The sequence below is a fragment of the Magnolia sinica genome, chromosome 3, assembly GCF_029962835.1.
Source record: "Magnolia sinica isolate HGM2019 chromosome 3, MsV1, whole genome shotgun sequence".
In the NCBI taxonomy this organism is placed as follows: Eukaryota; Viridiplantae; Streptophyta; class Magnoliopsida; order Magnoliales; family Magnoliaceae; genus Magnolia; species Magnolia sinica.
In genome coordinates, this window is record NC_080575.1 from 2186348 (window position 1) to 2211920 (window position 25573).

The 25573-nt window shown below is 42.1% G+C and overlaps 2 protein-coding genes across 2 annotated transcripts; both read right to left on the reverse strand.

The window, feature by feature from the left end:
• Window positions 1-2765: 2765 nt before the first annotated feature.
• Window positions 2766-3515, reverse strand: LOC131241366 (uncharacterized). The gene has a single exon (XM_058240184.1). The coding sequence runs from the start codon at window positions 3513-3515 to the stop codon at window positions 2766-2768; it is 750 nt and encodes a 249-aa protein (XP_058096167.1).
• Window positions 3516-6105: 2590 nt separating this feature from the next.
• Window positions 6106-9494, reverse strand: LOC131239258 (uncharacterized). The gene is made up of 4 exons (XM_058236863.1): window positions 9225-9494; window positions 8168-8277; window positions 7413-7697; window positions 6106-6298 (listed from the first exon to the last, which is right to left on the reverse strand). The coding sequence occupies exons 1-4, from the start codon at window positions 9477-9479 to the stop codon at window positions 6283-6285; spliced, it is 666 nt and encodes a 221-aa protein (XP_058092846.1). The 5' UTR covers window positions 9480-9494; the 3' UTR covers window positions 6106-6282.
• Window positions 9495-25573: the final 16079 nt, after the last annotated feature.

The window sequence follows — 25573 nt, forward strand, 5'->3', positions numbered from 1 at the left end:
TTCTGGTATCCTTGGCATCATACTCCGACAACACCCGGTTCACGATGAGTTGGGAATCGCACCAAATATCGAGAAATTGGACTCCTAAGGTGACTGCCAATCTGAGCGCTGCCAACAGGGCCTCGTACTCTGCTTCGTTATTCGAGGCTCGGAAGCCGAGCCTTATAGCGTATTGGACCCTTGTTGAATCGGGAGCAACTAGGACAACTCCTGCTCCGCCTCGCTTCGAATTTAATGACCCATCCATGAAGAAGGTTCATTCGTTCATGGCCTCTGATTCCATTCTGGTATCTTCGTTGAGTGGAGGTACCTAGAGGGTCACGAGGTTTGGCGCTGAATGGGTAATGCATCCGAGTCAAATATTTTGGCTTCACTATTTTGAGCGGTGAAATCTACTATGAAGTCAGCCACTGCTTGACCCTTGATGGCAGTCCTCGGTTGATATTCGATGTCGAATTCGCCGAGCTCTATAGCCCACTTGGTCAGACGTCCAGATACTTCAGCCTTCTGAAGCACCCGTCGAAGTGGTTGGTCCGTGAGGACGATTATCGAATGTGCCTAGAAGTACAGGCGTAGCCATCGTGCTGATACGACCAAAGCTAGGACGAGCCTCTCCATACTCGGATATTTTATCTCCGCCGGGACTAGTGCTTCACTGATATAATATACCGGGTACTGCTTCCCTTCGGATTCTCTGATGAGAGCTGAGCTGACGGCTGATGGTGAAATTGCTAAGTAGAGAAATAAAGGTTCCCCTTTTTCTAGCTTGGATAGCAACGGTAGCGACCCTAAATATTGCTTCAGCTGTTGGAAAGCCTACTCACAGTTTGAAGTCCACTTCGCCTTCTTATGACCCTTCAGCTGCTGGAAGAAGGGGAGGCATTTATCTGTGGCCCTCGAGATGAACCGGTTGAGTGTAACCACTATTCCAGTGAGACACTAGATTTCCTCTGTTGTCCGAGGTGAGGTCATGTCAAGGAGGGCTCTGATCTTGTCTGGGTTTGCTTTGATGCCTCTCTGGCTAACTTAAAAATCAAGGAATTTACCAAAGCCCACGCCAAATGCACACTTGGTTAAGTTTAATCTCATATGATACTTTCGTAGGATAGAGAAGGTTTCCCCGAGGTCTGATATATGGTCGGCTACCCTGACACTCTTTACAAGCATGTCGTCGACGTAGACCTTCATGGTTTGGCCGATCTGCTGGGTAAACATCTCGTTTACTAGCCTCTAATATGTAGCGCCCGCATTCTTCAGGCTGAAGGGCAATACTCGTAACTGTAGAGTCCCTTATTTGTGACGAATGTCGTCTTCTACTTATCCGGAGGATACATCTCGATCTGATTGTAACCAGAGTACGCATCCATGAAAGTGAGGAGCTCGTGCCCGACAGTGCTGTCGACCAGTTGGTCGATCCTGGGAAAGAAAAAGCTATACTTAGAACATGCTTTGTTCATATCTGAGTAGTCTACGTAGACTCTCCATTTTCCGTTGGCCTTCTTTACAAGCATAACATTCGCAATCCGGTTTGGATAATGAATTTCTTCAATGAACTCTGCCTCGAGGAGTTCGGTAACTTTGTTGGTGATTGCAGCATACCTATCAGGCTTGAAGGCTCTTCTCTTCTGTTTAATCGGCTTATGTCCTGGCTCCACGTTCAGCCTGTGAACCATTACATTAAGGGCGATACCTGACATGTCATGATAAGACCAGGAAAAAATGTCCCAATGTTGCTGCAGAAACTCCAGGATCCATTTTTGTTGATCAGCAATTAATGACGATCTGAGCTGGATCGTTCGGGTCGAGTCAGTATCATCGAGCGGGATGGTTAAGAGATCCTCCATGGGGGAACTCTTCTCCGAAGAATCTTCTCTGGGGTTAAACACGTTGAATGTGAGGGCTTATTTTACCGAGTCCTTTCTAATTGCTATGGTTAATAACGTCGAGCCTCTCTCTGATCTCCTCGGAGGTAGCCGATCCCTCCAGTCGCAGGAAACTTCATCATCAAATGGTATGTGGATACCACCGCCTTCATGGCGTCAAGAGATGACCTTCCGAGGATGACATTGTACGTTGACGGTGTGTTCACCACCAGAAAGTCCACCAACAGAGTGACTTGATTCTATCCTTCTCCTGCCATGATCGGGAGAGAGATCGCCCCTTCCGAGATAACCTTATCGCTTGTGAAGCCATGCAACGAGTCTGAATAGGTCAGAGGTGTGACCTGTCAATGCCCATCTTGTCGAACGCCTCGGAGTATAAGATGTCGACTGAGCTTCCAGTATCGACCAGGATGCAATACACCTTACGATTGGACATCGTCATCGCGACCACCGGGCATCATCATAAGGATGTTGAATTCCACGTGTATCATCTTCCGTAAACGTAAGACTACACAGACTCACTCGGAGTTCCTTTCTCGGCCTATCTGCCAAGTGGATGTAGTGCTCGGGGTCAGCGCTCTGAGCATGAGCTTTTCGGGCTTGATTTGAGTCTCCTCCTCTAGACGTACCTCCGTATATCGTCCGGATCTCGGTACTATCGTCTGTTGCTCTGCTCTGCTACTCATCCTTCCGAGCCTGTTTCTCTTCTTTTATGTACTAACACAAGCGGCCCTTGTGAATAAGGGTCTTGATCTCCTCCTTCAAGTCGATGCAATCACTGGTATTGTGCCCATGATCGCGATGGAAGCGACAATATCTGCGCTTGTCTCATTGGCCCGCTTCTGTCTTCATACAGCTCTGCTAATGCAATAGCCTCTTGTTTTAGATATCCAAGAGGATCCACTCTAAAGATTTGTTGAGAGGAGTGTACGAGCAGAATCGACTATCGGGTTTCCTACTCGGTATTTGGCTACGGGATCCATCCTCATCTGACCTCTTTTTGCTCGCGCTCAGTTGGAAAGGAGCATCCTTGCGCTTTTTGTCCCGGAAGGAGGTTCCTGCATGATGGGTCCCTTTCCGGGAGCTGAAGAAGTCCTCGGCATTTGAATATTTTTCTGCTCGGTTCATAAACTCTCCCATTGTAGTCGGAGGGTTTTTCTCTATCGAGAATAGGAACTTTCCTTCTTTGAGTCCAGAGATTATTGTAGCCAGAGCCATCTTGTCCGAGTAATCGTTGACTTGCATCGCTTCTCCATTAAATCGGAGAATGTAGTCCTTCAAAGCATCCCCATCTTTCTGCTTGATGGTGAGCAGGTGTGCGGAGGGTTTCCTGCGTTGTTTCCTTACGATGAACTGAGTGAGGAAAGCTTTACTTAGCTCTACGAACGAGCTGATAGACCTCGGCTTCAGTTGTCGATACCAGCCTCGCGCAGCTCCAATAAGCGTTATTGAGAATGCTCGACATATAATTGGTCTGGAGGCTGACTGGAGCTCCATCCACGAACGATAGGATTCCATGTGCTTGGTAGGATCCCCGAAGCCCGAGTAGGGCGTGGTAGGAGGCATTCGGAACCTTGGAGGCATCATTGCGTTCATTATCTCGCTAGTGAACGGTGGTTCGGTTTCCTCCATCATTGCGTCCACGATGGTCGAAACTTGAGTTTGATATGTCTGATGCATCGTATCGATCTGGCCTCGTAGTTCTTTGAGCTAAGTCTCCCAGGGATATTTGTTCTCAACCACTGCTTCCTGAACTTGGTCAGGCTTGGGAGTCCTTTCTCGTCTTCTCGGTTCTAATTCATGGCGAAGGGCAGTCGGGGCCAGTGTTGATGTCTCCAAGACATGCGTTGGGGCTCGATTTGATGGCTCTCGCGGCTGCATCAGTACTCGAGTAGACGCTCCTCACGAGGCGTCTTGAGACACTGCAGGGGCCTGACGCTATGGAATTGTTGGAGCATTTACCTCCTGCTCTAGAGGTGGATGTTGCCCGTTTATCTACTGCCTCATTTGGCTGACCTCATTGACCAGCATATCCATCTGGTTCTGTAATTCTTAATATCTGCCTCTTCGGTTCCTAGATCGTTGAGTAGGCTCCGTTGGTGCAAATTCTATATGTAGTCTGGAAGTTGAGTTATACGCCCTAGATGGCTCGGGATCAACAAGGATAATTGGCGTATGCATTTTCTTCTTTCCTCTTGCCATTCTTTCTCAGTGTAGTAAAAGCGATTTTTTGTTCAATCTTCCCACAGACGACACCAAAATGTTGATGCAGAAATCTGGCTCGCCCCCTTCGAGTTCCAAGCACTCGCGTCGAGCCCTGTATGCCTACACAGGAGGAAGAGTAAGAAGACCCCGGCTAGAGTAGGGGACCTTGCAATTCCAAAGCAAGGCTATGAATCTGGGTCTAAGTCGTGTAGATGGGGGTTTTGGTGAGAGATATTACGTATCTGTCTATGCAAATAAGTCCCGTATTTACACCTTTTGGATAGAGTGACCGTGCTCGTCATTCTCGACACAACTTATGTCATTTAGCGGGAACAACGCATACTTTGAAGTTGGCAGTTACCCTGAGATCGTGCGTCGGATATTGCTCCATACGCGCATTACTGGAGTTAATCCTCAAGTGTAATTGTAGGGCATATATCTGTCCGAGCCGACCTTATTATCCGAGTCCTTCCTGTGACGATTTAGCCGCGGTGTTGATGAGCACCTATTTTGGGTCGACGGACAAGACGCGTAATGATTTCTTCTGGGTTACATGCTAACATAAAAGCTCTATAAAAGAACTTGAACAGAGTAGTATGACTTGTTCCAAACTACGAGTCAGTTTATCTTGCTTGGCCGGCTGAGCCGTGTTTACCCCAATTGGAATCGGCTCAAATTCTCCAATAACATCCCCAATTACCGTAGGGCTCACCTTGATGTATGTATTCTATATCAAGGCCGTCTATCCATTAGATTATTTTAGGGCATGAGCCCAAAAAATTAAGTAGATAAGTGGGCTGCAAAATCATTCAATCAAGCTGTTATTTGTTTTTTTCCCTTCATAAACCAACAGGTTGGATGGTTTTTTTTTTTTTTTCCTTCATAAATCAACAGGTTGGATAGCACGTAACATTACAGCAATGAGTTCTATCCACGCCTTCTATTAAAATGTATATGATTTTGATATATTCATTTTATTTTCAATATTTCAAATATTCTGTCTTTTTTGTTTTTATGACCTTTGATCCATTTTTCTAGCTCATTTGAAGAGCTGAGCCCAAAAAATGAGATAGATCCCATGCACGACAGGAATCACTTATAATAATGCTCACTTTTCAGACTTTTCTAAGATTGTTTATTTGCCATTCCAACTTGTTCATAAAGTCATATGCACTTTGATGAAAGAAAACAGGAATATCAACTTGATCCAACTTGTTCGTAAAGTCATATGCGCACTTAGATGAAAGAAAACAGAAATATCAACTTGATCCGAAGTTATTTTAAACATTCACATAAAACCTAAATGAAGGAAAACACAAATAAAAGTTATTTAAACTTTATATTTTTAAACTTTTAACCGGTAGACAGTGGGCATTAAATCCATTCAATCCTCGTTATTTCCAGTGGTGCTGTCTACTTAAGCTTTGGATCTGCATGAGCTCGCAAAATGTACAAAGCAAAATGGATAAAAGGCGTGGACAACACACATACATTGTAGTGGGGCCGCCAAGCTTTTCCAATACCAACAGGTACCCACTGGAGTGGCCACTATACCGAGCTCCCATGGAAACACTGGAAATCAATATCATTTTCACAATAATATACTTTTGCTGTTCATATCAGTAGTAGCTGAGAAATTGATCACCTTTATAGGATTATAATTTTTTTCTCATATGATTCTATATTTTTCTTAATAAATGGTTAAGAGATTTCAATTTTTTTTTCCTTCCAAATACTAATCTACGAGTACTTTGTAACAATGGGCTCTTCGACCTTCAATATTTTCATTAAAGATTAATCTAAACAACAAGAAATAATACATATTAACACCTTTTAACATTTTCATTCATTTCTTCAAAATTTCAATATCCATATTCGAGAAAAAATTCCATGTCCACTTTCAAACTGTTGACTATTAATATTTTTATTATTTTCCACGTTCACCCATTTTCACATTAAGCTTCCAAAATGTTCAATGGGACCTGGAGAGAGAAGGAAAACACAGCAACAACAGAGATTGGGAAAGTAGAGTCTCAAGCCAGCATTCATGCACGGGTTATTACACTTTACACAATAGTTACAACAACATGAAAAAGTAAGAAATGAAGTAGCTGTTTGCCTGAGAACCGTCTTTTTCATATTTACAATCGCCTGCTTAGATAGCCATAGGATCCACACCGACGGATTTCAATGTCTACGCACGTTTTGGGCTGCAGTAGAATAAGGAGGAGGAGAATGTTAAACGTTTGTTTATCAGATAGAGATGTGATCATCTGACTCATACCGAGGCCCTTCATCAGACTATCATCCGTCTCCCATAAGTGGACAATCCTGACCGTCTGATAGATCACTTCCATTTGGCGATCGACGAGTTGGATTTTTCTGATTGGAGAGCACCTTCATATCTATAATGCACATGATTCATGCGGACCGCCAGAAACTTGGCCCATGTGCCCAGCTTGTTGGGGTCCGAGATATGGATGTGTAGGAGTGCATAACGAGAATGGATTGGTCTACTACTATCTATTATAAGGGAAGAGATACAATCGACCCAAGATAACGGTATTTTACCATCCCATTCCCTGGACGGTATAAATTGCTTTCATGCCATGATCTGAACCATTCATTCATTCATGAGCAGCTCAGGGCCAACAAGACCATCCTAACTACATTAAAAAAAAAAGGGACTACGTTTGGCTGGGAGACCCAATACCACTCAGAGTTAAAGCTTTTGTGGGGCCCACCATAATGTATGAGTTTTATCCATTTTAAAGCTAATTTTAGGGCATGGGCCGAAAAAATAGACATATCCAAAACTCAAGTGGACCACACCACATGAAACAATGGGGATGAAGGGAAAACAAAAATATCAATTGGACCCAAAACTTGTGGCCCCCAAAGAAGTTTTCAACGCAGTCATTCAATCCCCCACTGTTTCTATGGTGTGGTTCACCTGAGCTTTATATCTGCCTATTTTTTAGATCATGCCCTAGAATGATCTGAATCCTCACTGTTTCCTGTAGTGTGCTCCACTAGAGCTTTATATACCTATTTTTTAGATCATGCCCTACAATGAGCTGGTATAGATAAAGTACATACATCATGGTGGGGCCCACAGAGCTTTGACACCTGCTATCTTCCAAAAAGGCCTCCATATTGAAAATGGTGTACACAATCAATAACCAGAATGTATCCCTATTGGAACCCACATGTTATATGGCCCACTGATCAACACCATCCATTATCCGGATGCCAATTTAGATGGACGACCATAAGAAATCGACGCTGGAATTCAATGGCAAATTGTAAACACGGAGACATTACCTCTTGGAAGGATCACCTTGGATCGGGTTGGCTTCGACGTAGACTTTGCTGGGGCCCTGGATGTGGGCCACCTTCCTGAAGAAAGACTTTGTGATGAACTTATCAGCTTCATCTACCACGTAATCAGGTTCCACAACCTCAGGCACCTCCTCTCTCTTCTTCTTGCTTACGTAGACATTAGGAGCATACAACAGCTGATGCTTTGCTGTGTAAGCCCCGAACGACAATGACAGTACGATCATCCCCAATGCTACATACACAGGTACGAATTCCCCTTTCATAGTCCTGAAATCACAGCACAACATCATCATCATATTTCAACGGTGTTCAATCCCCACCATGAGCTGGAAAAACGGATGAACGGTGTCCAACGTCACAATCCAGACCGCATATTCATACAAATTGGGCAATCTGAATATCATGCGCATTGCACAATGTTAACATTACAAACCAATCTTGATCCACGTGGCAATGGATCCGGACCTTCTATCAAGGGCCATAGCCCAAAGAATGAACAGAATGAAAAGTCATAACCGTCCAATTCATCATTTGCTCACGGATACTTAGTTCATGGATCTGTATGAGCCCGGCCCGTATTAGATTATGGGCCTTCTACGATCCAGCACGGCCCGTATTAGATTATGGGCCTTCTACGATCCAGCACGGCCCGTTTCGGACGTGTTGTAGGGGCGGTACCATATAGCGATTGGTACCCGACGTGCATGGTATCCAGCACAGACAGCAAGCAGACGTACCATATCTTGGGGTAAGGGGCGTCCAACGTGGCTGGAATTGTCATCGTCGGTGCTGACGTCGAAACCCCACGAGTGCCTCCGATTCGACTCAGCATCGTTCTCCAGTAACTCTGTAATATCAAAATAAACAGATGGACCGTTAGGATCTTAGTATCAGACCGACCCTGATTGTATTTGGTGCTCTAACCACACCTTGTAACAATAAGGTCATTATACTCGCACGGATGAGATCCGGGCCTTTCATTAGTGGGCAAACAGTATACGCAGTCTGATCAAACCGCGCGTTGACCTGACGGCTGAGATTATTCCACCAGATGAACGTCTGCGATTTAATATCACAAGAGCAAGAGCGCAACTGATGCAGAGACTAGGGAGCTTTCCCATGAAGTTCCTGCGACGGGAAGCTAGGTGGGGCCCACCGTGATGTTTGTGAGAAATCCACTCTGCCCATCCGTTTTTGAGCTTATTTTAGGACATTCTACCAAAAATGAGCCGTATCCAAGACATGTGGGCCACACGAGAGTTGAAACTGGGGAAAGAAATTCCCACCGTTGAAACCTTCCTGAGCTCCACCTTGATGTTTATATGCCATCCAAACCGTTTATAAGGTCATTCCCACTGGGATGAACTGAAAACAGAGAAAACTTAGCCTATTACAATAACCTGAGGCCATACGAATGTTTCAACGGTGGCCGTTCAATCCCCACTGTTTCCTCGTGTGGCCCACTTGAGTCTTGGATCCGACTCGATTTTTAGTTGTATGTTCTAAAATGAGCTCACAGAACGGATGGACTGGGTGGATATTTCACAAACATCACGGTGGGCCCCACCTAGCTTCCCAACGCAAGAACTTCGCTTTCGCAGGAAATCCGCGTTACGAGGTGGAGGCGTTGGGGATCGCTTTGATTAGCGGGTAGGATCTCGCACCCGTGTCGGCGTCCCCATGTGTGAGGCGAATGTGCTGTGGAGATCGCATTCCTCATTTTCGTATGCCATTTCCTCATGTACGGAAGCTTACGTAAAAAGAGGAATTAAATCAACGCCACGAATAACTCACCATCGCCCCAGAAGCCATGATCGACGGCTCAAAATCACCGGCGTAAGCTCTGTGACGGACTACGAACGAATCTACTCTTCGGAAGGGAAGGAGGTAGCGAGCGTAGAAGCAAGAATTGCTGATGCCTTGCTTGCGGGCTTCCAGCACGTATTTAAAGAGGGAGGTGCGAAGCTCGTGGGAATGAGGTTGGAGGACACGTGGAGGGCCCTGAAACGAACACGCAGGCAGTGGAAGGCTCGAGAAGCGCCACGTCATTTGGTCCCAAATTTATGCGTGCAAAGTTCTGGAATCGAATCATGTAGCGTCCATCTTTTTCTCGCGATTCTATCCGAAAATCTGTAGAATGAAAAAGTCGGAAATGGGATTGCGTACTGAGTACTTAGTACGCTGTTACCGTACTGAGTAAACTCAGTTGGGCCTTACTGTTGTTTGTGGGTTATCCACACTGTCCATCCGTTTTTCATTCTCATTTTAGTATTTGAGTCAAAAATTAAAGAATTCCCAAAGCCCAAGTGTGCCACACCACGGGAAACAGTGGGAATGATGACTTCCACCGTTGAAAACTTGGTAGGCCCACAGTGATGTTTATTTGTCATCCAACCATAAGATCAAAAAGACATGAATGAAAGGAAAACGCAAATAACATATTGATCCAAAACTTTTGTGCCCTAAGAAATTTTCAACTGTATAATTTCAATTCACACTGTTTCCTGTGGTGAGGTATGCTTAAGATTTGGATATAATTCTTTTTTGGGCCAGAGCTCTCAAATTATCTCTTAAAATGGATGGACGGAGTAGATAACTTATGTATATCATGATGGATCCCAAAGAGTTTACTCAGAATGCTTAGCGTGCTGAGTTACTCAGTATGCAATCTGCGTCCAAAATGCCGATTTGCCCTCGGAGCTGTCATTACGGAAATTGCATAGCCACGGAACTCGAACATGCGTTTATGTCATTGATGCATGTGTTATATCCACACCGTTTATTCACACAACGTACACAATAATTTCCAGGCTCATCATTATATTTATTAGTCATTTACCATGTTTACAAGGTCACACCAACTTAGATGAAAGGGAAAATATCATATTGATTCAAACCTTATGTAGCCTCAGGAAGTTTTCAAATGATAGACCTTCAATTTCACCGTTTTCTGTGGTGTGTTCCACTTAAGCTTTAAGTCTATTTTAGTTTTTAATTTATGTCCTAAAATGATCTCATATGATATATAATAATGTAGATGTAACAAGGTTTATAGCACCCATAACTTGGTGACATCAACACACAATTGTGATGACATAATGTGCCACACACCTTAATGGGGTGTTGACATCACAAGGTTATGTGGGCCTCACCATAATGAAATGTCATGGAAACAAAACCAAAATATCATTTATAATTTCTATTTCTATTTCTAGCTCAAACTTAAAAGGGTGTAAGACTTGATGATGTATGGTTTAAATGAAGGTATAACCCTTTGTAGAGTAGAACGACAGAATATGATTCATTTAGCCTATCTAGTTGGACGCAAATCAACCACTGAGTACTGAAGTGACATCACTAAGTTATGTAGGCTCCACTATGATGTATGTTTTGTATCCACACTATTCATCCATTTGGATATATCATTTTAGGCATAATCAAAGAATTAGGCAGATCCAAAGCTGGAGTGGACCTCACCACAGAAAACAGTGGGTAGAGTGACACCCACCGTTGAAACCTTCCTAAGGTCAACCGTGATGTTTATTTGAGATCTAACCTGTTCATAAGTTCACACAGACATTAAAGAAGGGAAAACACTTGAGCGAAAACATTTGTGGCCCTTAAAAGCTTTTAATGGTGGGCGTCACTCTCTCCACTGTTTTCAGTGGTGGGGTCTACTCAAACTTTAGATATGACTTATTCTTTGGCTCATAGCTTAAAATGATCTCTTCAAGTGAATCAATGGTGTGGATATAAAACATATATCATGGTCGGACCCACATAATTAAATGATGTAGCTTGAATAGCGAGTCTGGCTCCTCAACCTGTCAGCAGCTAATCCGCGTCCACCCCAGTTAGTTGGAGAGACGGAGGTACCAAAAGAGGGTGTATGTTACACATGCATAGTTAATTATGCTGATTCTAGTTGTGCAGTAGATAATCACAACTGTTGATTTGTCTTTCCATTGAATCAATAAGTTACAACGGTAAAGTTGATGCTTATGTACATTCAACATTAATTAGGAAAATGAATGTCCCATATTAATTGTGCTACAAACATTTCAATTATTAATCTAGAACATCCATCGTGTAGGTCCCACCCTTGATTGCCACCACTATAAGAAAGCATATTTTCCTATGATCTTAACCACCCACTCAATGGTTAGGAAAATAGATTGTCTATATTTATCATACAACAATCTAATTATTGATCTAGATCTTCCATCATGTGGTCTACCTTTGATTGCCAAACCTATCGAAAACATGCTTTAGATTATTTGAGAGAGCCTATTCTATAGTTAGGAAAATGACTTGTCCATATTTATCATAATGAAAATGGTGCAGTTTTAGCATATGGTTTCCTCATTAATTTTTCATCCTCTCAAAAAACTCACTTGTATCTAGAGGTGGGCAAGATGGACCCGATCCGTCGCGATTCGAACAAAACCGATGGCCTGGATTGGTCAAGTTCGGGTAAGATTGGCTAGATCCGAATGATAATCGGATCGGAATCGGGTACATAGCAAAATCGATTAAACCGAACCGAAAACCGATCCGTTTGGATCCGATTCGACTTGATCTGATCCGGACCGGGTGTAGTAACCAGTGAATTGCATGTATACCCCTCCCCTGTATGTACAGTATACGTGGATTGCATACTACCCCCATCAGTCCCTAGCTCCAAATTGAGTTCTATGAGTGGGCCCACCGTGATGTATCTGTACATCCAAACCGTCAATTCCTTTTCTTATATTATTTTAAGGCTTAATCACAAAAATGAGGCATATCCAACGCTCAAGTGAACTACGCTAAATAATATTCTTGTTTGCATTAAAATTCACAAAGCATTAAGGGCATGTTTGATTTTTCAAGGAAGTTGTAAATATCTGGGAAAGGATAATAATTAATTCCTCTTACCTCGTTTTTCCCTTGGCTTGATTTGACAGTGTACTTTTTATACACAAAAAACAAGGAAGCTGTAAGATATTTGTGGGTCCCACCGTGATGTATGTGGCTTATCCACACCATTCATTCATTGTGGCAGGTGATTTTACGGTATGAGTCAAAAAATGAGGCATATCCAAATCTCAAATGGACCACGCCACTTGAAAAAGGGAATCAAACATTAACCATTAAAAACTTCTTGGGGCCACTCTTTCTTTTGGTGTGGACCACTTGAATGTTGGATCAGACTCTTTTTTAACTCATGTTTCAGAATGTTGTGGAAAAATGTTTGGACAGAACGGATTTATCATATACATCAGCGTGAGTCCAAAATTTTAAACGGACTCTTTTGAACTGGTTTTAAAGTTAGAAGCTCTAATGCATTTTCAAACAAGTGAAAGGGACAAAGGGTAATAATTACCCGTTTTCAAGTATTTACAACTTCATTTTTTAAAAAATGGTGTGGTCCATTTGATCGTTGGATCTGCCTCATTTTTATTTTGATGCCTTAAAATAATACGAGAAAAGGGATAGATGATGTGGATGTATAGATACATCACGGTGGGCCCGCCCACAGAACTGCCCGTTCGGAGCTAGGGACGGGGGCGGGTAGTACGCAATCCACGTCCAGCCTATAGCTTAGGCACGTGTCGTGCTAAGTCAAGCACTAACGCTCCTCGAGCTCCGAGTTGTACGAACGGTTCAAAGGAGGTCAAAGTTATATGGCCCCACAGTGATGTATTTATTATATCTACACCGTTCATATAGTTTTAGAGATCATTATATAGTATTATTCAAAAAATAAATTATATCCAAGGATCATATGGACCACACCACAAATAACAGCTAAAAATGATTTTTCAAGTGTGGTGCACTTGATAGTTAAATCTATCTTATTTTCTGTCTCAAGCCTTAAAACGGGCTCTCAAAATGGATGGACAGTTTGGATATAACAAATATCCCATAATATCATTTATAGCCACCTGCAGAACTTGCTAACGTGAAATCTTGAACAACATGTTATTGTAACGTTCACAGCTGTATCTTGAACAACACGTTACTGTAACGTTCCAGCTGTAACCCTCGAGCTCCGAGTTGTATGAACGGCTCAAATGATATCAACGTTAAATGGGCCCCACAATGATGTATTTTTTTATATCCATACCGTTTATCAATTTTTGGTGATCATTTTAGATCATTTGGCAAAAAAAATGGATCATATCTAAAGCTCAAATGGCCCACACCGAAAATAATAACGAGGATAATGATTTTTCACCGTCAAAAAAATTGATCCGAATTGCACCCAACCCGATCCGACTCGGTTTCCTTGATCAGGTCGGTCGCGGTTCAGGTCAGGCCAACTATGCGTCGAATCGGATCGGATCGCATGCCCTGGACCTGGTCCCGGATCGGATCGAGTTCGGGTTAGCTAAGTTAAATTTCGGACCAAATTGGGTTAGCCCCAATCCGATCCGACTCGGTCCGATGCCCACCTCGCTTGTATCTTATGATTTTAAATGCCCATTAAATTCTCTTCAAATAATTTAACAATTAATCTAAACCATATACCATTTGTATCACAACATTGGTTGACCTCTTTAAATATTACTTTTGTTTGATGATGTAAAAATCACTTTTGTCAAACAATTCTAACTATCCATTTAGTCATACACAAATGGACAACCCACATTGATCATATTTGCAAACAACCAAATCATTGATCTAGGTCATCCATTATATGATTCCCACATTTTGATTGCCATTGCTGTAAAGAATCACTTTTGACAGTCCTCGATGGTTAGGAAAATGATATATATATATATTGATTTTTTTTACGTATGGTCAAATCATTGATCTAGATCATCCATTATGTGGCTACACCCCTTAGTTGATCATCATTACAAAAGAAAATACTTTATTTATACTATTCAAATTATCTGTTCAATAGTTAGGAGATGCATGGCCCCATATTAATCATATGAGTATAGTCATTGATATATACAATCCATCAATGGGTCTTTAAAATGAGCTGGCAAAACGTAGGTATGGAGTGACTAAAACACAACATCATGGTAGGCCCTACAGAGTATGATCATTAGGGATATTGGTGGTGTGGGGTCACCACGTAATCCACTTCCGAGGGAGTGAATTTAATCAGATCAGGGTAACACCAAGTTCAACTTGATTGTGATCATGGAGCCCACCTTGATGTATGAGTTGTTTATCCACATGTGTCCATCTATTTCGTTGGCTCATATTAGGGCACAAGCCAAAAATTAAAGTAGATCCAAATTTCAAATGAACTACATTACAGGAAACTGTGGTGATTATATAACGGTGGTTATGTTGAACATGAAGCTAATCAATGCTAATTATATAAATCTTGAGCACCTGCCTTTAGGTGAGATGAATCTTTATACTTATGTTATTGGCACTAATCCTCAATATTGGTCATTTCCTGCTAAACGATGATATCTATTTGTTCTAATCATCATTCACAATTGATGCAAATATAACTTAATGCAATATCAAGATGTAGAATTGTTAAATTTTACGCACACAAGTCTATAAATAATGATTTTTCACCGGTTGAGATCACTTTGGTGGCTAGCATACAATCAGTTCCAATATTAGCATTCTAGACTCGATGATCGTTTTCATTATCCCACCCTCAACAGACCGACCTGAATAAGTCTGATTTAGTTTAAAGTATGGCCAATGTTTGTCGCTGATGGGTGGAAAATTTTTCTCTAATTTAAATGATTATTTTCATCCACTAACACTAATGATCAAAATCAGCCTTTTAAGAATGAGTTATAATCCAAAATGTAGGCCTAATCAAGGCTTGGTATCCATAACAAGAGTGAATTGATCAGATCTCCATGATTAAGTCATCCTTCGGTTAATATGAGTTGTTGGTTGTGTTCAGAATGTGACAATTGGGAAAAGGGAATAAACTTTAGCCAAACTTTATGTGAGACAAATCAAATATGTCAAAAACACCCTGTAAACAATCAAGATTTGTCTTGCCAAATATGGATGAAATCTAGACAGTATAATTCGTTGGCCTTAAAGGTTGTATTAATACCATCATTGGATTCTAACTTCTTTAGTCAAAAAATCCATATTGCAATCTGTCATTTAAAAAAATTCAAGACTCATTTACATTGTTATCTTTCATTATCCAAATATTCATGGAATCCACATTATCGGAAAAAAATTGAAAAGACACGTATAATACATTGTCAAACTCATCAACTAATAATCCTTATGTAAGCCAAATTCTCTCAGAAGTGGAAACTAGCAAAACTTCTCATCCTCCACATCTCGTGATATAATTTCTTGATAAGTACGGATCGAGATACTCACAATCATCCACTATAGAGCTCCATGAACGCCTATAGGCTTGGAGAAGCTCTAGTTGTTTATATTAATGATATGGATACTTTTTATACTTCTTAACACACTTAGCTCGAGTATGTACACCTCAGCCTCGAGGAGTTGAAAAATTAGGTCATCTTTATCGAAATACATTATTTGTATCACCTTGAATTTGTTATTTATTGCATCAAAACCAAACTTAGATATGAACGTATAATTCACATGCACTGGACTAACCGCGGCAGTGTAAGATGATCTTTGGTGACCGAATTACACATGTATATGGGATTGTCGTTTAAAGGCTCACATAAACACAACAAGTTATTGCGAGATAATATGTTACCAAATCAAGGCCCAAATTAATGTGTATGCCAATTGGGCCTATCTGTACCATGTCAAGTGTGTGATCTTGACCGTCGTCGAAACTGAAATTGACTAGACACAACTAATGTCACTTACTTGAGGATGAGTGAGAGTTGAAAATGAAACAAGATCAACTTGGGTTACTCGGGTTATATGTATGTTGGTAAAGTAAGGGTCACAAAGAACTATTTTGTGTCTACTGGTGCATACAACCATGCATTGAAGTGTTCAGAGAGGATGTCGACTGTGATATCGTCAAGTAGCGTCTCCATCTTGACCATGTGTGTGTGTGTGTGTGTGTGTGAGTTTTTCTCAAGTAAAGATGCAATTGTGTGTGTATATATAACAAGTGAGAATCAGTTTCCTAATATTGAGAATGAAAATATTATTTATTTCCTAAATAGGTAATCGCAACAATTAAAATCAAGCATTCGTTGATCCTACATATATATCTCAAACATACAACACATTTTCTATTATTCAAGCTTTCTTTATTCTTCTTTAGCGCTCAACCCATGAGAAAATGAGGGAGACTAGATCCAAAAGTCCCTTTAAGGGTTGCATTTTGGAATCTTGAAATAGCCCGGTACTAAACATGAATTGCATGTGCCCCCTTCTCACAAGAAGTTCCCGTGGTCCGAAGCTATATACGCCTAATAGAGATTCCAATAAAAAAATCCACTGTCTTTTAGTTTCTCAAGCTCACAACAAAATAATATATATATATATATATATATATCAAGTTAATTGAAAACTCAAGTAAGCCGCGGTATGGAAAATAATGAAGATTCAACGCCCACCATTGAAAACTTTGGGAGCCATAAAAGTTTTGGATCAAGATGATATTTGTGCTTGTAGTTTATCCCAGTAGTAATAACCTTATGAATGATTTGTACAACATATAAATATCATGATTGACTCCAAGAAAGTTTCAATTATGAACATTTTCATTCTCACCATTTCCTATGATGTGACTCACTTAACTTTGAACATGGTTTTTTTTTTTTTTTTTTAATTTTAATTCTTGTCCTTTTGTGAGCTTGAGAAACTAACGGATAGAGTGGATATCTCAAATAAGTCTTTGTGACTCTCATATAACTTCAAACCACATGGACTTCTTTTCTTAAGAGGGGGGGCATAGGTAATTTGCATCCTTAGATAATTATCAGAAGAAATTATAGAAGCATATCCACATGCATTCCTGATGGTCAAAATTTGTGGAACTCATCGTGATGTATATCTTTTATCTATATTTTACATCCATTTTGTCAGCTCATTTTAGGGCATAAGTCAAAAATTAAAGCATATTCATCCTAGGAACAGTAGTGTGTAGACACCCCACTCAGGATAGTATCTTGAGAAAGCTAAGACAATCCGAGAACCATAATCATATCTTAATCCCAACTAAACCCTGATTCAAACAAACCCTGATCCAAACCCTAATCAAACCTGAGCCATCACGAGTTATCATTCAAGCCAAAGCATATCCAAACCTTCACACACAACCAATCCATTTTTTGAGCTATTTCAGGTCATGATTGAGCCAATTTTGAGTCATTTCAAGCCAAATATCAAAAACAGACTTTGTTTCGCTCTCAGGACCCAAAAAAGGGCCCATCGGCCAAAATTCAGGAGAAACTGTACCCGAGCAGTAATCCAACTACCGTCTGCTTAGCTGGACGAGCTTCGGACCAAACCCAGCCCGGGCGGTAGTCCGATTGCCGCTTTAGAGCAAGACAGTTGTCTCCTCTGAGCAACAGTTGTCTCTCGTCCCAAAGTCAACTTTCATATGGATTTACCCCTCCACCCGATATTATTTACCATTTTACCAACCTCCAAGAGCCAATGAGAGCATGTCACATGGCATTCCTCTCTCCTCAATCAATCCCAAGCTACCATGTCAGATTTTACCCCTCACAAATCAAGCAATTACTACAATGTCATCAGAAAAGGCTATAAATAGCACTCTCCTCTTCACATTTCATACACAACAATTTCAAGAGAGAAAACTCTTCTCATTTCAAAGGGAGAGAGGGAGAGAAAGGAAGAGAGTGAGGGTGAGAAGGAGCTCCCAAGCCTCTAAGTTCAAAATTTTCAGCTACCTCTTAGCCTCCTTCCAACCTTTTCAACTCACGAGTGTAGCCCGGATTGGCCATGGTGCAACCCATGTCTTAGCCTACTCAAGATCAAGCCAAAGATCTTTTCATTTTACATATAAGCATTCATCATGACATCTATTCCCTTCTCAACCCCCTTGCTTCTTTAGATATCTAGTGAACATATGCTCTGTGACTTGCCGTACATCGGATCCTGTCACATCAGAAATTCCTAGTGATCTAGTCCACTTTTCTTTACCTTTTTGCATAAGCATCATCACATCCGCCTTCTAGACACATTATTGGATGTATGCTCTATGGCTTGCTGAAATCTCGGATCTTGCCGCATCAGAAATCCACGTGTGCCTAGTCCTATTTCGACCACATCATTCATCCCTTGAGATTTCCTTAACACATTAAGTAGAGACCGTACAGTTGTACGGGTAGAGAGGGTGCCTAACCCCTTCCCTCTTTGTAATCGAGGTCCCTTACTCGAAATCCCGGATCGCAGACCAGGAGTCAATATAAGGTAAGAGATTCTTCGGATTTCTCCAACCTTGAAATATTCTATGGATTCTAGCCGACTGTGGGATTCTGAGATTTATTGGCTAGTCGCGACTCCAACGTCCACAAATCACCCTAGTCACCCCCACCATCAAAACAAAATATACAAATCATACGTGGGCGCCAATTTTCAGTGTTCACGGAATGGCGACTCTGCTAGAGATATGCTAGAGCACACTAGCTGAGACCCGACTCGAAAGTGTGTGGTATTCCAATCTCAAGGGACATCCATCATTGCATTCATATATTAAAAAAAAATATAATAGTCATAAGACAAACAAACAAACAAACAAACAAAGTAAAGAAATCAATATTTGGCTTACACTTATTTGGGCACAATCCTAGCCATGACTACTCGATTCCATACAGTTATGGCTACCCATGAAGAAGAGTCGGCAGCTCTGTCAGCTCCTGAAGCATCGGCATCGGCACTAATACCGGCATCGACACCTCCGGCAACTCCAACAGACTCACCAACTACTACAACCATGAATGAGATGACCCAAAATCTCAAAGTATTGTAAGAGCTATTGCTTCGCCTGGTACCAGGCGACATACCAAACATGTAGGCAACACAGCCTAGTGTACAAAAAAGCTCGATCCCACAAACTCATTTTGCTTTCTCCCTCATTCCTCCAGTAAATCATGCTCTCCCTTTTCCTGCAGAATCAGCCCAACATACAAACGAGAGCAACCCTCCCGCACATCTTCCTCCTAATAGGAAATCCAATTAATTCCAAGAGGCAAAACCCCTCTCGACTGGTCCCTCCAAAATTGAAGAGCTCTAAGAGCAATTGCAAGATATGCAGAGGAAGCTACGGAAACAGCAAGGGGTGGATCTCTCATCCACCAAGTTTAAGGATCTTTGTCCCTTCCCTGATGCAATGGTACCTTAAGACTTCGAGGTACTAAAATTCAAAAGATATGATGGTATGGAGTGTCCTATGGACTATTTAAGAGCATTCTGTGGAGAGCTTAATACTATGACAGGTAATGACGGAGCATTAATCCATTTGTTTCAAAAATCCTTGAAAGGCGATGTGTTAGATTGGTACACATCATTAAACTACCATCGAATTAAAACTTAGGAACAACTTTCTCAAGTTTTCATTGATCGTTTCGTATACAATCTTAATGTAACACCCAAAAGGGCGGATCTTGTTGCCCTAAGGTAGAGGAATAATGAGTCATTATCAACTTACATTGGATGGTGGCGGGCCATGACTACTAGAATGAAAACACACATTGATGACGATGAGCAAATCTACATGATCATCCACTCGGTAAACCCGAGTATCTCTGGATATCACGTCTCATATCCATATGCCAACTTTACCCAACTCATCCGTGCTGGAGAACAAGTCGAAACTGGAATAAGGGCTGGGACAATCTCCCCTTGGTGGCCTCATCAGGCCTCCCCAGTACAACGGATAGTGGAATGAAGGTCTACTGGATACGAGAATGGTAACAGAAGTGTTCCTGACCTCCATCCAACAGAAGACAATCTTGTCACCTCTACCTAAAGCGCTCAATTCGCCCCTCAAGAGAGAATGGCAACAACAACATCAATGGCTTAGGAAAAATGCGGAAAACCCGTACAAGCAAGCAATGCTTGCAGGAAGTTCACTCCTTTGGTACAAACATACAGTCAGATCATGACAATGTTAGTGCAAAAGTAACTTTTGACACCACTTCAACCTCGACTTCCGCCAAATCCCCTGCCCGCAAGCTACAATGAAAACAAGTATTGCACATATCATCAATCTCCTGGCCATCTAACCGACCGATGTTTCATCTTAAAACACGCAGTCCAGGATTTGATCGAAAGCCAAAAGATTGCGATCATCCCGCAGGCTAACACTACGGCTCAGGCCAACATCCTCCAGAATTCTCTGCCACCGTATCAAGTATGCCCCAGCTCATCAGGTACCCTTACTAACAATATCAGTCAAGGAGAGCCACCCCTAGTCAATCCAGTCTAATGCATTTATTCAATCACTGTCAGCCTAACAACAATACCCCCAAGTCTATAGGGGGCACACCATGTCAGTCTAATCTCTTCGCTCTTAAATACGCAAGGGGCATCTTCATCTAGTCCAATCTCCATGCCCCTAAGTTTACAGCTGCCACTACTGATCAATCCAGTCCATACATCCTTTGTCTCACAAGGGGCACCACCTACCTATCCGGCCCATACTCCAACCCTCATGATCCAAGAAAAAGCTCCTTCCCCGATTAACATACCGCATGCCCTAGCAAAATTAGGGCCCAACTTCAATTATGGGGTGACTTTCCAAGAAGGACATTCTGCTACTCAAAGGAATTTGCCTAGCTCTACTCAGTCTTTAATCATTCAAGAGAAGAGCCTAGGACAAGTAGTTCTCGCCTCTAGGAGAAAGGTTGAGGAAGATATTAACGTTGAGATCTTAATTAGCCCCAAAGCATCAACCATCACTTTTCAGGTCTTTGACATCACAACTTCATTTCATCTCCTCCCTAATCGGTCTTGGATCCATAGAGTTAAGGCTCTCTTTTCAATTCTTCACCAAAAGGCCAAGTACATTTTCAAAAACAATGAGCTAACCATTCTGGATGATCCTGAACAAATCTTTCCGATAAAAGTAGTTAATCGTCAATAGCTAGATATCCCGATCACAGACATATAATGCCCCGATGATGATATCTCATACCATAGTCTCAAGTTTGAGATTGTAAATTGCATACCTCTTGCATGTCCCATCGGATCAAAATATGTCTTCCCTCCAGTCGAGCACCAACATTTATCAAGAGAATGCAGACATAAGAGGACTGGGATATCAACCTCCTATGGGAGAGATACAAAAGCACAGGTGTGTTGAAGAAGGGCAAAATCGACAAGAGGAGGATGATCCCTTCATCCACACATCAATCAAATCCATCAGAGAATGGATCATCTATCTGGTTGGCATGCTAAGATCCATTGTGAAGGATCAAATGAGCAAAATGAACCTAATTGAGTTTTTTGGAAATGACTCGGGCAAGGGGCAAGAACTGCCTTTGATTGATTGGACCACAGTCTGGATCCCACATGAGCTGAAAGAATCCAAAGAGTCATAATGCGTCAGGGATGAGCTGAGGAAAGTGACATCCAACACTAACTTAGAGTCCAATCCCAAACTCATCACGACATTTGGGCACGATAGTGAGGGCCCGGCTACTGATCTGTTTGGCCCTGCCTCTTGAGGGGAGGGAGTGCAGGGTGATAGTTGGTTCCCAATCCCCAAGATGGCACAATAAAAGCAAATAGTGTTTTGCTCCTCGAGCCGAATTAGGAGATCTTTGGTTCACATCGTTGTCTTTCTTTTTAAAAAAATCAGAAATTTCAAAATGCCAAAAACATTAGATATTTTCAAAATGCCAAAAAATTCAGATACTTGTCAAAATCCAAAAAAAAAAAATCCTCAAAAGCCAAAAACATTAGATATTTTCGAAATGCCAAAAAAAATTTAGATACTTGTCAAAATGCCAAAAAATCATATATTTACCAAAATCCAAAAACAACAGAAATTTCTCAAACATAAAAACAATAGAAAATCTTTCAAAACTCATAAACAATAATGTGTCAAATGTGTCTGTTACAAAGTTTAAAGTCGACTCATATGATTTTGATTTAGAGTTAGACTTCAAACTCATGGATTTAGACGAAGCCCAAGATGTGGAAAATGATGATCCGACTCTCGAGCTAGAGGATTCCCTCCGAAAGTTCGAAGCAAAGGCCAATGTCGTTATGGACGATTTGGAAATTGTGAACATGGGATCTCTTGAGCTCCCTAGAACAGTACGCATCAAGAAATCCTCACTTCTTGAGTATAAGCAGAGGATGACAGAATTCTTAAGGCTAGGGCCATCCAACCTCGCGGTCTCCTATGAAGTCTTAACCAGATCGAATGAAGAGCTAGTTATACGCCATCTTCTATGAAGCCTGAAGTCAAGCCCATCAAGCAAAGCTGTCAAGATCATATCTGAAGTCCATGATGGAGTCTTACTGATGAATGATGGAGATAGACTATTGTAGCATGTCAGGAAGTGTTTCGAGTCTTTATAACCTGGTAACAACCTAACCCCTCTTCATTATGGGGTGTGGACATCATCAAAAGAATGACCTGACAACAATGGTGATGAGTACATTCTCGTGGCAGACAAAAGTGGGTATCGACAACATCCTACATCATCGGTACGAATAAAAAAGAGAAGTAAAGGAAAACGATTGGTGGTAATGTAACGCCCCGTACTTTCAGTGCTCGGGTGTCACTGTGTAATCTAACTTAATTAAATATTATCCTGAACTAGGCTAAAAACCCCAGGAATCATCAACGGTTATCTCTCGAGTTGACTTGACATTTAGACTATTAAGGATTATTAGTAGACACTCTAATCTGAGAGTTATGGTCCACCTAAGCTATTGGTCGGCCTCACTGTCGGGCGAGTAGGCAACCCCTAAGGCCATTCTAGTTCAGATTGAGGACAATCTAACCATCGGATATGTAAGGATTAACAAGAAAAATTTTAAAAAAAATTAAACAGATTATACCATTCATCATCATTGGTAGGATGTGAATATAAAACCCCACTAATCGTTAAGTTTATGGTATCTTGTTCAATGATCAAACGTTAGATCACGTGAACCCGACTGTTAGAGAATAATAGTGACAATCAATTGCGCCTAGACTAGGTTGGGGTCCTTTAGGACCATTGGTCATTGACAGTGAGTCAATTTGACCGTTAAACTCCCTTTGAAATGGACTAGGATCCTATATGAGCCTTGGAAATCAAATTTAAAGATGATCTAACCGTCAAGTTGATGGAAACCCCCAAATAGCCAAGAGTTATGTAGTGAGGCCCACCTATGGTTTAGATATGCCCCATCCCTGCCTAAGTGTCCCACAACATGACAAAAAATATATATAAATAATAGTAATAATAATAACCATTGAAGATGTTATAATATTAACATTCAATATGGTAAATTCATGGAACGAGTGGCCTTAACTATCCGAACAATATCCAAGACCGTTGAAATTTAGATCAGAATCAATCCGACCGTTAGATTAAGGTAAATTAACAAATAAGACAAGATCACTCAGTATGGCCCACCTAAGTTCTGGGTCGGCCTGATCTTTGGCCAGGGGCCTTGATGGGGTTCTCAAAGTGGAATGGACGGAGAAGATTTCACTGATCGTCATAGTGGACCCCACATGGGAATGCATGTGTACACTGCGGGAGATACAATCGCAAAACACCGGACCGTCAGCTCGGTCAGACCAAGCGTTGACCCGTTGTCTCTCCAAAAAGAGATTTCTCTCTCTCACCTTAGCTTTTGACAGCGGGTGGGACGAACGTCCGTTCCCTTGATCGATGGCCCACCTACACCAGCCCTATAGGTGATCCGAACCGTCCATCTAGTGAGGAAGCTCCGTCTTACCAAATCTCAACTGATTCCACGCCTCGGACCTCATGTGCATCCTCACAACCCTTACTGCAAGTAGGTCTTACAAACACATTATTTTCAAAAATGGAAACTTGTCTCCACCGCCAGCTGGGAGATCCGAGTGCACCCCTCACCCTCAAATCTTGGCCATTCATTGAGGTAAATCTTAGCCATTCGATGGCTCTTCACGTGGGATCGTGCTTCCGCCCATAGAAAGCCAAAACCAGGGCCGGTTTCGACTCCTCCCCACGATTTTGAGGAAACCAAACAGTAGGATTCAATCCTGACCATCCACCATCCATCCAATGGTCTCTGGAAGCTTAGGGCTTCAGGAAAAGAGGATATAAGCGGTGAAGGTCCGTTGCTCTGTTCCTAGCAGCCGTACCTCCGAAAAACAGTCGTTCTCTTCTTCCCATGTACCCACCACTCTAACCTTCCTTAAGCTTCGAAAAATATTATCCCCAAGCTTCCAGGGATCGATCTAAACCAGCCCACGCAATCGGAATGAAGAATGGAGCATAGGGGAGGAATCCGCCATTTCTGTCGGTCATCTTCCTCGTTGGAGCTGCACCGAGTCGTCGATGCCTGTTCGAGTCGGGACCTTGTGGAAGTCCAGAGAGAGGAGGTAGGGGCATGGAAAAGAAGAGAAGAGAGAAGGCAGGGAGTGGGAGCATGTGCACTGTTGCACCTCCGTCCAAGTCCGAATCGACTCGGACTGAGTTTGTGGAGAACGGCCACAGCCCAGTCCGAGTTGGGTTGAGTTCTGTGGCACGCCGAGGTGAGTCCGCCTCTAGTGTAGTAAGAGTTGGAGAGCCATGAGAAGAGCTACAGGGAGAGTAAAGGAAAAGGAAGAAAGAAGGGGTGTGGCTGTTGCACCGTACCAACCTGACCGAGTTCGGTCCGAGCTAGGGTCGGGTCTGGCCTGGTCCAGATATTTTCGGGTTTGAATGGAAGGCCTGCTGGATATTCCAGCAGGGAAGGAAGGAAGAAGAGAAGTAGAAAGAGAGAGAAGAGAGAGAGAGAGAGAGAGAGAGGTGGACTCGCTGCCACTCAGGTTGGGCCGTGGACTTGGGGCGAGTCACTAACTCATTGGAGTTGCTCGAGCCTAGTCGAAACGGGGTGAGCTGGTTGGACCCACCAGCAATAAAGAAGAAAGGAAGAAAGAAAACGGGAAGGAGAGAGTGATAGGGAAGAAGAAAAGAAAGAGAGTGGGCGAGCGTGGGCCACACTACACACTGCCGAGTCAACTGGGCTCGACTCGGCTGAGCCATCAGATCTAGTTCAGCCCAAATTGTTACCGGACATCCTAGTAAGAAGGGAAGAAGTAG